General features: G+C 40.2%; 1 protein-coding gene across 1 annotated transcript; it reads right to left on the minus strand.

The window, feature by feature from the left end:
* Positions 1 to 200: 200 nt before the first annotated feature.
* LOC121442881 (UDP-N-acetylglucosamine--peptide N-acetylglucosaminyltransferase 110 kDa subunit-like) lies at positions 201 to 13,589 on the minus strand (the record flags this gene model as incomplete). The annotated part of the gene is made up of 10 exons (XM_041644525.1): positions 201 to 840; positions 2,058 to 2,181; positions 2,455 to 2,707; positions 6,322 to 6,474; positions 8,942 to 9,112; positions 9,202 to 9,318; positions 9,412 to 9,582; positions 10,009 to 10,134; positions 13,235 to 13,324; positions 13,521 to 13,589. Coding segments are annotated over 10 exons (1,449 nt in total), but the record flags the coding sequence as incomplete, so codon positions are not given.
* Positions 13,590 to 13,953: the final 364 nt, after the last annotated feature.

Raw genomic sequence — 13,953 nt, forward strand, 5'->3', positions numbered from 1 at the left:
GGAAAAGAAATGGGAAAGAGGCTGAAAAAATCCTAAGTCACTGTCTAAATCAACAAAGCACTGACAGTATCAAGCATTAGGTCAGACACTAACTAAAACGACTGATATAGGCTCAAATGGTTTATAAAACCTATAAAAAGACTACACCAGCACGGTCCCTGTCACCCTGTCAGAGTTCAGACACTAAAACAGGAAGCAACATTTTAGTTTAAAACCTTATCTCAGAAGAATCAAGATCACTTCACGTAAGTAAAAATACCTGAAAGCAAACATTTTTAAAAGCTCCAATACCCAAAATATAAAGGAAAAAAGGATCAGAAGACTCAATCTATCCATGGAATCACGAAATGGCTGGTCAATCTCTATCTCCCTCCACATTAAGCATCCCATGGAAGACCAAGGGAGACCAGACCTTCCAGACCTCTGCACCACCTGCTTACTGCAAAACTCTACAGAGATTCCTTGTGGAGTAGCAGTTTCTTATCTCTTGTATCTCCCTATCATGCAGGAAGCAAGTCTGGCTGTGCTATTCTATTATCGTTATATATCATCCATCTGCAACAAGGTACTGTACAGATAAGTACAAAGCATGTTATCTAGTTCCCTTTCCCCCAGAAGGTTGAGGCTCAGGTATAGGGGTAATTCTCCCGTGCGCAGTCTTTTATTCAGGCTGACTCAGTGACTTCAACAGGCTTAATCATGTGGTCAGGTTTGTTGCCGGCTGCATAATGCTCCCACATCTGCAGATAGAGCCGCTCTAATTCCATTGTGTACTGTTTGGTGTTGAACAGAGGACTAGATATTCTCTGTTTCCAGACTTTGCCACGAATTTTCTTCAGGCTAGGTAATAAAAACAAAGAGAACCTATTTTACAAATCAGAACAAAAACTCAGAACTAGATTCTATAGTCATTTTTGTGGCATAATAATATAAAAAAATTTTTTTCTGCTTGGCCTAGCAACTTGACACACATATCTGGGAAGAGGGAACCTCAAGTATTCATAAGAATGGTCTATGGGCATGTCTGTAGGTCATTTTCTTGATTCTTGATTAATGACCCAGGCCAATATGGCCAGTACCACCTCTAGCAAACTAGGGGGATCAAGCCAACTAGCAGTGTTCCTCCATTTCTGCACTTCAATTCTTGCTTCCAGGTTCTTGTCATGGCATCCATTCATGATGAACTGTGATATGGATATGTAAGGCAAATAAACCCTTTCCTCTCCAAGTTGATTTCTGTCATGGATTTTAACATATCATCAGAAATATACTGAGCTGGGTGGTGGCACACGCCTTTAATCCCCGAACTTGGGAGGCAGAGGCAGGTGGATTTCTGTGAGTTTGAGGCCAGTCTGCTCTACAAGAGCTAGTTCCAGGACAGCTAGAGCTGTCACAAAAAACAAAAAGCAAATAAACAAACAAAAAAAGGAAATATATTGAAAGTGAAAGTTGGCTGTCCATTGATTAGGCTCTACTCAAATGTATTCATAGTACTATCAATGCTTCCTTTCAAAAAAACAAAACAAAAAGACCCTATGGACTATGTGTATTTGGGTATATATGCTTGTGTTTGTGTGTGCATGTAAAGCCCAGAGGACAACAGCTGGCCTTGAACTCAGATCGCCTGTCTCTTCCTCCCAAGTGTTAGGACTAAAGGCATGCACCTATACCACACAGAAAAAAAAATTAATGCTTTAAACAAACACCATAAAACAAAGGGACAAATTAGAAACACTATTTCATTGAATGGGCGAAGCTCCATTTACCTTAGCATGATCCCTCTAATTTCCACTCATTTTCAGTCAACTAAGCTTTTTTTGTGATTTTTGTTGTTGGTGGTGGTTTTTTAAAATACTATGAAGAAATGGATACTAGGCTAAAACATCTGATGCTTTGAAAGTTCTTTATTAAAGTCTAGTGATTACTTGAGAGTTTAGATTATGTCCCCTTCTATCCATAGAGCATACAACTTAATTCATCTATTTTATATCATCCTTAATTTATGACTTTATTTTGTCACATTTTCACATATAGTTTGTTCCTGGCAGTTTACTTACTATTCTAGATCAGTTCCTAGTTTCACAGCTATGTCTTCATATTCTTGTCTGCTTTTAGCAATGAGCTCAAGACATCCTAGGCAAGTGAGCTGAGAAGCCGCAACTCGAGAGGCGAGAGTCTCTCCTAGAAGGTAAAAATACTAATTGCTCATCTTAGAACTATAGGTCACATAGTCATCATTGGTAATTGCATTTAAGTATCTACACAGTACAAGACGAGGAGGATGGTGTCAAGTATTCAGGCTTGAGTAAGTCCCATTTTCTATTATTCTGCCTTAATTACTTCTAATACATATAATTTCACCTTCAAAAAAAAATTTCACCTTCAAGTACCCCTCGACCCAAAAGAAAAATGTTAACGAATAAAGAAGGATTCAGTGATTTGTCAGCCACTTACCTGGCATAGTCACCATGGGTGTTCCTGCCCAGAGAACATCCATTCCTGTGGTGTGTCCATTACATAAGGGAGTGTCCAGACAGACATCAGCCAGCTGACCTCTTCTGACATGCTCCTCTTTCGGAGCCACAGGTGAAAAAATGATACGATTCTGGGGAAGACCCATATTTTGTGCATATTGTTGAATATTGGGTTCTCCTACTGCTGGAAAACGCAACAGCCAAAGCACGCTATTAGGTACACGTTTCAGAATCTAAAAAAAAAAAAGAAAAGGAAAAAGAAAAGATTAATAGCACATCTGCCCTTTCCCAAAACCACTCAGAAAGTGTGACTGACCCCCAACACCACCTAATCTGGGCATTGTGGCACATACCTATGATCCTGGCAGAACTGAAGCAGGAGGTTTCTAAGGTTTCTAAATTCAAGAAGACTCTGCCATAAACAAGTGAAGAAGCCTGTTTGGGACCTAGGTCTTTTCTTTAAAAAGATGAATTAAATCATCTGAGTTACTTCTTTTCTCTTAGCTGTCCCCAGAGAGTTTGAGGACAGAGAAAAGAATTAGAAGACAAAAGTCAAGTTACTAACGGGTACAATCTGAGGCAGGAACTAATATAGGAAGTGGTCTTTGTTAAAGATGGGAATGTGGGTGTCTTTATGTTTGCTTTTTTAACTTACATTTCTTAAAAAAAATCTTTTGACAATTCCATTATATATTTTTGGAAAGAGTCATTTCCACCCTCCACTATTCACCCCTTCCATTTTTACTGAACCCCTCTTACCTTCACCTTTACCGTTGTTATTTTGTGTTTATGATCCACTGAAATTAGTTGGGATTGCTTGCATGAAAATGGGTGAGGTGAGTTACTGGAGGATGGGCAAATGCCCACCACAGAAAAGAACTCTCCCTCTGCAAGTAGCCACCAGGGAGCGCTGAGGCTCTGTAAGCCTCTACTCCTATTTTTGTTTTTAAGGAACAGGGTCTCATTAAGTTTTCCAGGCTGGCCACAAACTCATAGACTCTAGCAACTCTCATATCTCAGCCTCCAGAGTAGCTTGAAGTACCGGCACATTTTACCATACACAGTACTTCAAATTTTAAATCCCCCACCTCACCACATTACAAGAGTAACTTGAAAATTTGCCCAAATTGCCTAATGTCAACCAGAAGGCAGCATAAACTTCTATAAATGACCAGGGAGAAAATAGTACTGGCTTTTTAGTCACTGCCTGTTTTGTAGCTTGAAAGCAGCCATAGATAGTAAGTGTATAAACACATGTATGTGGCCATGTGTCAAAGTTTTATTTATAAAAATAAGCAATGAGCCGGGCGGTGGTGGCGCACGCCTTTAATCCCAGCACTCGGGAGGCAGAGGCAGGCGGATCTCTGTGAGTTCGAGGCCAGCCTGGTCTACAAGAGCTAGTTCCAGGACAGGAACCAAAAGCTACGGAGAAACCCTGTCTCGAAAAATCAAAAAAAAAAAAAAATAAGCAATGAGAGGCTGGGAATGTACCTCAACGGTAGAGTACTTGCCTAGCATGTGCAAGGACCTGGGTTCCACCCCAGCATCAAAAAGTACCAAGCAACGAGCCAAGCAGTGGATTTGGCCTCCAGACCAGTTTACCTACTCCTGATTCAGAAGTGCATTTATTCAACATATCACAGAACTTCACACTTCCTTCTCTGAAAAATTTGAGAATAGACAAATTTCCAAATTCAGACTATTTCACATTTTTAAACATACAATGTACATACATTTATCTAACACTCTTGGAAGCAACTCCTTGTTTTTTTTAAACACTTTAGTATCTCTATATTGAGATGCAGGAATATTCATAAGCAGAATTTTTTAAAAAGTAAAACTAGCCTACTGTTAGGTAAGTTTTGGCTAAAGCGAGGATTCAGGGAAAATAGAGGCTTACTCATCCACTTCCTCTCTTTCTACATTACCCTTCCCTTTCAAACAAATAGAACAGATATGGGGAGGGGGGGATCAAGCAAGGAATGATTTCTTTCTAACAACATTAAGGTAAAATATAGCATTTCAGTTATACAAACTCAGGGCCAGCTGGCCGCATACACTCAGTATTGCACTTCTACAAACCAGGCTCATGAGCTGATTGCAAAATAGGGCTATTGACCAATTCTTTCCTGGTTAATGTCATAGAATTGCAAGGATGTTAAATATGGATGTCCACACAGCAAGTTTTGCTATCAGTTCAGGCCAGGGGTTAGGAAACTATGGCCTGAAAACCAAGTATGGCATACAGCCAGTGTTTAGAAATAAAATTTGATATGCTAAGCCATGGGTTAATTTATATAATATCTAAGTGTTTTCATTATATATATATACTATAAATAAAAAGGAGAGATGACTAGATTACTTATTAAAAAACTGAAAATTTCATTTACTAACTCTTTAAGAAGAAAAAGTTCGATGACATCAGGTTTGGACAAAACACTTTGAATAAACAAATAAATGTTTATTGCATGAAATTTTAAAAAAAAACACAAGACTGAAACCAGGCTTGGTGGTACACAACTTTAAACCTAGAACTCAAGAGGCAGAGCAGGTGATCTAAGTTTGAAGCCAGCCTGGACTACATAGTGAGTTCTAGAACATTCAGGGCTATATAGAGACACTGTCTTCAAAAATGAAAATAAATACACCAAAAGACTGGGGATACAGCTCACTGGTACAGAGCTTGCCTACTGTGTATCACACCCTGACCTTGATCCCCACACACTGGAGGAAAATACAACAACAGTAGGTAAAATCAAAACTGAAGATGACTGTGGACATAGCTCAGCTGGTAGAGTTATTTGTCTAGCATGAAGGCAGCCCTGGATTACTTTCTAGCACCACATAACCAGATGTGGTGGCAAACCTGTGTTATCCCCGTACTTGGGAAGTACAAGAATGAACAGAAGTTCAGTATTATTCTCTGCTATGTAACAAGGCCAGCCTGGGATACATTGAGACCTCATCTCAAAAACAATACAAGTAGCATTATACAGAATGAGTGGATTTCATTTATATATTTAGGAATACACATGAATACACACACCATTAACAATTACTACTACTAAAAAAGAAGCACTGGGCGGTGGTGGTGCACGCCTTTAATCCCAGCACTCAGAAGGCAGAGGCAGGTGGATCTCTTGAGTTCGAGGCCAGTCTGGTCTACAAGAACTAGTTTCAGCAATGAGGACTACTGAGAACTCAAGAACAATGGCAATAGGTTTTTGATCCTACTGCACGTACTGGCTTTGTGGGAGTCTAGGAAGTTGGGATGCTCACCTTACTAGACCTGGATGGAGGTGGGTGGTCCTTGGACTTCCCACAGGTCAGGGAACCCTGATTGCTCTTTGGGCTGACAAGGGAGGGGGACTTGATTGGGGGAGGGGGAGGGAAATGGGAGGCGGTGGCGGGGAGGAGGCAGAAATCTTTAATAAATAAATAAATTTAAAAAAAAACAATAAATAAAAAAAAAGAACTAGTTCCAGGACAGTTAGGGCTGCTACAGAGAAACCTCTCGAAAGAAAGAAAGAAAGAAAGAAAGAAAGAAAGAGAAACAAACAAGCAAGCAAACAACAACTAAGGAAAAGAAAGCTGTGAATTTGAAAAAGAGAAAAGGGACTGGACCTGGGGAACATGGGAGAGAAGAAAGGGGGGGGGAAATTATATTGGTTATATTATAATCTCAAAAAATAAAAATGATTTAAAACAGCTGAAAATGTCACAACTTTTGGAGCTAAGAAATGAGCATAATAGTCCATAAATGAAAGAAGCTTCAGCAAGGTAGCCCAAATACATAATCTTTACTCATCAATACGCATTAATTAATAACAAATCTACACATACTCACATTTGCCCACATCTGCAGGGTAGAAGGGTCAATTTTATATAACTGATTAAAGTTACAGTACACAATGGCATCTTCTGGTAGCCCGTACTGGGAACGGGTGGTTACAATAATGGTACGGGGAACCTCCTCTCCAGTTGCAGCTTTATTATTGATCTAGAATAACAAAAAGAACATGATTAAATTTAGAGTTAGCACTGGCCAAAGGGAATTGCAGATGTGGTTCAGCTGGTCAAGATGTAAGAAGCCCTGGTTTTGATTCAAGTGTTGCATAAACCAAGGCACAGCAGTACCCAATTATAATTCTAGTACTCAGGAGATGGGGGAAGAAGGCTCAGAGATCAAGATTTGAGGCTAGCCTGGGCTATATGAAAGCCCTACCCCAACAAGCCAAGAAATGGGAGTATATCTACATGGCAGAGTGTTTATCTGGAATGCACAAGGTCCTGGGGTTTCATCCAACACACACACACGTCCAGGAAGGCCTCACACTATGTACAGGCTTCAGTCAACAGTAAGACTTCCCAAATGCTAAGATTAGAGTGTTGTGTGTGTCCCTATGCCTGGCCTGTTTTTTTGTTTTTGTTTGCTTGTTTGTTTAAGACAGGGTCTCACTATGTAGCTTTGGCTAACCTGGAACTTGCTATGTAGACCAGGCTGGCATCAAATTTGTAGGCAGACAGATTTCTTATGACTCTGAGGACAGCCTGGTTTAACATAATTCATGGCTAGCCAGGGCAACATAGTAAGAGACAGATGCAGAGAGAGAGAATAAAAAGAGTGCCATGAGTCAGTGAGCTAGCTAGAGATGGCTCAGTTCTGTAAGAACACTAGCTGTTCTTCCAGAAGACCTAGGTTAGAGCTTCAGCACCCATATGGTGGGCAGCTCGCAAGCATCTATAATTCTAGTTCCAGAAGACCTGATGCTGTCTTCTGGCCTCCCTAGGCACAAGGCACGCACATAGTACAGACATATGTTCAGGCAATATCGATACACATAAAATATTTTTTTAGAAAAAGAATCAATTCAAAATATATAAAATGGTATAAAGATTTTAACTTCTGTCCCTGAACTGTAATGAGAAAATATTTTTATATAGTTTACTTTTTTAAAAAAAGATTTATTTATTTATTTATTTACTTACTTATTGTGTATACAGTATTCTGCCTACATGTATGCCTGCAGACCAGAAGGGGGCACCAGATTTCATTACAGATGATTGTAAGCCATTATGTTGTTGCTGGGAATTGAACTTAGGACCTTTAGACAAGTAGGCGGTGCTCTTAACCACTGAGCCATCTCTCCAGCCCTATAGTTTACTTTTAAGACATAAAAAGTTACACCATTACTTTGACTTAAGAGTAACTGCCCTATGAAAAGAGGCCAGGCCGGGCAGTGGTGGAGCACACCTTTAATCCCAGCACTCAGGAAGCAGAGCAGGCAGATCTCTGTGAGTTCGAGGCCAGCCTGGTCTACACAAGCTAGTTCTAGGACAGGCTCCAAAAACTATGCAGAAACCCTGTCTTGAAAAACCAAAAAAAAAGGGGGGGGGGCGCTGCCAAGTTTGAGAACAGCCTGGGTTACATAGCCAGATCCTGTTTCATGGCTAGTGGTGGTAGCCTTTAATGCCAGCACTTAGAAGGCAGAGGCAGGTAAATTTCTCAGCCCAGGGTCAGTTTATTCTATAGAGTTCCAGGACAGCCAGGGCTCCAAAGAAAAACTCTTGTCTCATAAAACAACAACAACAACAACAACAAGTACTAAAAACCCCATAACCAACAGTAAAGCTTCTGCTTTTTTTTACTCTGTTCTTCATGGATGAAATAAATGCTCTTCTCCAAATCATATCCTCTCTCCAAGGCAAATTTCAATTACTCCTCCCCAAAGGGTCTCTTCTCCCCAAGACTCAAGACTCCCCCTTACACTGATGGTCAAGTCCTTCAACTACAGTTTTATTTGCAAATCCCATACTTGTCGAAGACTGCCTTATGCTGTTACATGAGTATGGACATCTCAATAATGTTGTCAGCACCTAAGAAGTCTAAGATTCCTGCCCTATGTATTTGCCTCTTCCAGTATGCATCTCTCTCTCTCTCTCTCTCTCTCTCTCTCTCTCTCTCTCTCTGAATGCATACTATATTATTGGGGCTAAGACATGAGTTCTAAAGTAATTCCATTTGCTGAAGGATACAAATACAAACATTACACTGCACTATGCTGAATGTAACAATATACCCCAAAACAACAGAAGCACAGGAGACAAGTACCAATGAGTATGGAAAGAGAGGCAAAAGATCAGTTCAGTAACTGGTTCCCATAAGAACTATCTGAACTGAAAGGCGAGGCAGGATTTGGCCAGGAAAAGGGTGAGTTTACAGAAGCAAGCAACCATATGGTGCCTAGAGGTAAGAGAATAAAGGCACAGACAGGCAAAAACAAGCATTAGCACAGTAGGCACTCACTAAGGAGCCTGATGGTTGAAGCCGAATGACTTTCAAGACCAGACACAGCTACAAGAGCAAGTTTCCAAGAAGCTTATTTCCTCCTCTGTAGAATAGAGTGGTTATAAGGCTTCAAGGAAATGATGTATGGATGGTGGCACATAGTTAAGGTCTTTCCCACCTGTGTAGTTGCCAGTCCATTGCTAATACTGAATCCATTAATTGTTATCTGAATCTGTCCTCTGTTAATCATTTCAATAACTGCTTCTGCAATTGTATTCATGGGAATGACAGGCATATTAAGAGCTGTGTTACTGCTGTCTACATTGTCACCTCCATCAGGACATTTCATCTGAAAACAAAATCCAAACAGAAATGCATTATAAGAAAAAATTAACAAATTTAGTTCATTTCAGTAACAAATGCCGACTGGGTTCTGACCTTGACAATCTTCACATCTGGTAGACTATCAAGAAATGCTTTGAGATCGATGCCATTCAGAACTATCCGATTGTCGTAAATGTGCCCATTGGATTTAAAATCGATGACTACTTTTTTCTAATGGAAGAAAAGTTGACATGCCTGTCAGGGTGCATATGGACAATCCAAGGGGAAAAATGAATTAACCCCATAGCATTATTTTCTGCCTACCTTCAGGTGAGGGAACATATTAGCATGATCACCAATAAAAAAAGTATGAGGCATGTAAGCCAGTTTCTCAGAATACTGTTCTGCAACTTCAGCTGGGGAAGTTTCCTGATCAGTGATGATATAATCCATAAACAGTGCACCACTAGTCCCAGGGTATCCCAGCCACATTGCCTAAAAAACAATCAGACCGAAAACTAAGAACTTTTATCCATCTGTAAACCTACCAAATTATTCCAGTTTTTCAAAAGAGGATCTTCATCTAAAGGCTCCCAAATCACTTATGTACATATATAAAGGAGGCTGACTTCTTTGGCCAAGAGCAATCCAGCAGCTTTTCAGACTAACCCTGTAAGTGGTAAGGTGTTCTTCAAATATATTAGACAAAGGAGCTATTTATTATAAAACCATGAAATGCTAGTCTCCATTGACATTTTACCTGTGGGCACTGGGTCTACACCCAAAAAACTATCCTAGTACATACAAGAACACTCAAGAATGTCTATCCTGTTGTTTTCAAGGGTAGTTAGCCAGATGGAAGAAAACCAAAAACCACTGTCTTTTTAGTACAATAAACATTGTGAATGATTATTCTCTTACCTGAATAGGAGCTGGCCTGAGAGCAAAGAGCTCATTTCGAGCCCCCTTGGTATACCCATTCATATTTACAAGGATGTGAATTCCATCTTGGTGAATGCGGTCAGCTGCTTTTCCATTGCATGGAATCTACAGGATAAACAGTAAGAACTATGTAGAATCTCAAGATTAATTCGATTGGTTTTAATAGGATTAAACAGAATTCAGACCTAGATGCAAAAGAGGTGAATAAACTGGGTATAGTGGCTCACTCTCATAATCCCAGCACTTGGGAGGTAGAAGTAGAAAGATCAGTTAAACAACAACATCAGCTACATGAGACCCTGTCTCAACAATAAAGGAAGCAGACTTTCCTTCTAAATTGGATGGATTAGTAACAGGGTTACAGAAGGGAGCGAGTATTTTAAATGGGCCTTCAAAGATGAACAAGAGGCTAAGCATATTTGTTACAAGACTTGAAGGCAAGGATTCAGGAAACCTGAGACAAAATCATGAGTTTCCACTAGCCAGAGCTAAACAGATTCTGTCTCAAATCAATCACAACAATTACTAGATGTTTGATACTCTATAATCTCAATGAGAAACAGTATAAATAAGATGAGAGATGACTCAGTGAGTAAGAGGACCTAAGTCTGGATTCCAGCACCCACATAAAAAGCCACATATGACCACACATGTGCACCTGGAACCTCAGCTCAGGTCTGTGGGGGTTGGAGACAGGAAGATGAGTCAGTTTCAGTCTTGAGAAAATAAGGCCAAGAGTGGAGGAGCAAGATCTCCACAGTTGGCTGGGTAGGAAGGCACACACCTTTAATCCCACAATCTGGGAGGCAGAGAGAGCTTACTTGGAGGCCAATCTACACAGTGAGTTTAGCTGACCTTCAGAACAGCCAGCCAGGGCTATGAAGATACCCTGTCTCAGAAAAAAAGAAGAAGAAGAAGACGAGGAGGAGGAGGAGGAGGAGGAGGAGGAGGAGGAAAGAAAGAAAGAAAGAAAGAAAGAAAGAAAGAAAGAAAGAAAGAGAAAAGAAGCCAAAGATATCCAACATCCTACTCTGAGCAACATATGAACCTGCAAGTACACCTACATGTACACTAATCACAATACACATACACACATGCCAAAAATGGAAAAAAAATACAGCGACAGGTGCCTATAATCCTAGCATCTGAAGACTAGATTGACTACCTAGTGAGACCCTATAGCAAAAAAGGGGTACAGGGCTAGAGAGATGGCTTAGTGCTCAAGAGCACTGAAGGACTGACTACATGTAGAACTCAGCACCTACATGGTTAACAACCATTTGTAACTCCAGGGCATCCAACTCCTTTTGACCTCCAAAAGCACCAGGCACAAACATAATGTACATATATGGTGCACATATAAACAAACATAAACACACATAAAGATAAATCTATCAAAAACATTCAAAGCCAGGTCGTGGTGGCTCACTCCTTTAATCCCAAGGATCTCTGTTAAATTCCAGGACAGTTTCAGAGGTCTACACAGATAGTCCCAAACGAACCAGGAACACATAGTGAGCCTGCCAAATCAATCAATAGATGGCTAGATAGATAGATAGATAGATAGATAGATAGGCAGGCAGATAGATGAGGGAAGAGTCGTTCAAGATATCTCTCATTTGCAATTCTAGCACTAAGAAGGCTGAGTTCAAGGCTAGCCTAGGCTACACTGGGAGTTTACAGGCAGTTCTGATCACATAGTTAAAGTTTTGCCTCAGAAAAATAAAAATCAAAGCTGGAAATGCAGCTCACTGGGTAGAATACTGCCCTAGTTAGTATGTACCAGAAGTGTATGAGACTGCTCACAGTAAGAAGGCCAGCCTGGGGTACCGTGAGACTCTGTCTCAAAAATCAAAAGCAGACCAGACATATTTTTGAAGTAGTAACCATGCTACAAAAGATACTGGTATGCAAACTTATTAAATGAGATAACTCTCCCAACCCATCTAAGAAAATGTCTATTTATTTACTCATTCAGTTAGTTATTTATTGGTTATTTGAAACAGGGTCTCCCTATGTAGCTCTGCCTGGCCCGGAACTGCTAAGTATATCAGGCTGGCCTCAACTCAGATCTACCTGCTAGGAGCTACACCATCCCTAGCCTTGTTTTTGAAACAGGGTCTCTAGCCCAGGCAGACTTGAACTCTACGTAGCCAAGGATGACCTTTAACCCTGATCCTTCTGTCTCTGTCTCCACCTCCAAAATGGTGAGATTATAGGTATGAGTCACAACACCCAGTTATACAGTACTAAGAATCAAACCCAGAGTTTTGTGTATAATAGACAAGCCCTGTACCAACTGAGCTATGTCCCCAATCCCATTATTTACATTTAGATGTGTGTCTACATGCAAACACACTTATTCATATTCATGTCTAAATATGTGACTAACAGAACCCATAGCAAATTTAATTCTCCCATAGGTTTCAACTTTGACTCATCATAAAATTTACAGAGGAAAAAAAAATAGAAACAAAGACAAACAACCAGTAGGGTATGGTGGCTGAAGCAGGAGGATTAACAAAAGTTCAAGGCCCACTTTGTGAATTACAAAAGAATAAAACAAAAAGACCATACACACACACAAATGCAAAAACTCAAAAATAGATGGGCTTTTTGCTGCAGCCCCCCTCCTTTAAAAAAATGAGATGGGGGCGGTCTCACATAGCCTAGTCTGTCCTTAAACTAGCTATTTAGCCATTTACCCTTCTTGATTTTGTTCAGTATGTATTAAAAGTATCTAGAAAAGTTATATATCAAACAGAGTTATATCACATTTCTATTTTATGTACAACTTAAAAGTCATGCCAAATAAAAATGTAAATGACCAAGGAAACAAGGGCAAATTGCCCAAATACAGTAGTTACTCCTTTTAATACCCATCATCAAAAACTACAAACATGAGACCCTCCATTCAACTCCTAATACAAAAAAAACCCACTTTGTACCAAAAGGGTTTTTCTTTTTTCAAATTTACTCAAAATTTAAAACATAAAGGCACTTGCTGTGCTTGCAGAGGACCTGCATTTGCTCCAGCACCCATGTGACACCCTGTAACTCCATGTCTGGGCGATCTGACACCCCTCTCTTCTGGCCTCCTTGGGCACCTGTCTTCATACAGGCACATCCCCACATACCATACCAAACACATATACTTAATTATGAAATCTTAAAATCTGAAGAAAAGGATCTGTGTTTTGCCTACCTGAGAAAGATCAATGAAATGATTGGCTTCTGCCATGACCTTCACTCGGAAGTTTGTACCGTCATCTGGGCTCAGGGCATAACAGAACACCTAAAAGACAGAGGAGGGCATACTTAATAACCTTGGCTCCAAGCCTCTCAAAACACTGGGCTTAACATCAAAGATGACAGAAGAAAGTCACCAGAACCTACTCTTACCTCAAATTATCAGGATTGTGCATGCCTGGAATAGACTGCATAAGGTGAGAAGTAGGGTGATTCCCAAAGTCAGAACTCACATACCCTACACGCAACCGGCCATCACTGAGCTTCAAGTCTTTTGGATGCTCATATGGTGGTTTATGAAGGACATTAATCTACCAACAGAATACAATGGTCGTTAACAAAGTCAAGTCATGTGCAAATTTTTATCTAAAAGAAAAAAACCGATAACAGGGACTTGTGATTAGTAGTGTGTTTTGACTAGCGTGTATAATGCCCTAAGGGTTCTGTCCCCAGAACTACATAAAGAACAGGCATGATAGTACCATCATTGATCCCAATCATTAGGAGGTGAGGCATAGTTTGAAGGCTGAGTTTGAAGTCAGCCTGGTCTATGCACTGAGTTACAGGAAAGCCAGTCTGACATAGTGATCAAAACAGAACAAACAACAAAAAATAAATGGACATGTTGGTGCACTCTTGTGACCCCTGCAATTGGGAGGTGGAAGCAAAAGGGAT

Source organism: Microtus oregoni, unplaced genomic scaffold (genome assembly GCF_018167655.1).
Source record: "Microtus oregoni isolate MIOR12 unplaced genomic scaffold, Mior012 000097F_ref0000449, whole genome shotgun sequence".
NCBI lineage: Eukaryota > Metazoa > Chordata > Mammalia > Rodentia > Cricetidae > Microtus > Microtus oregoni.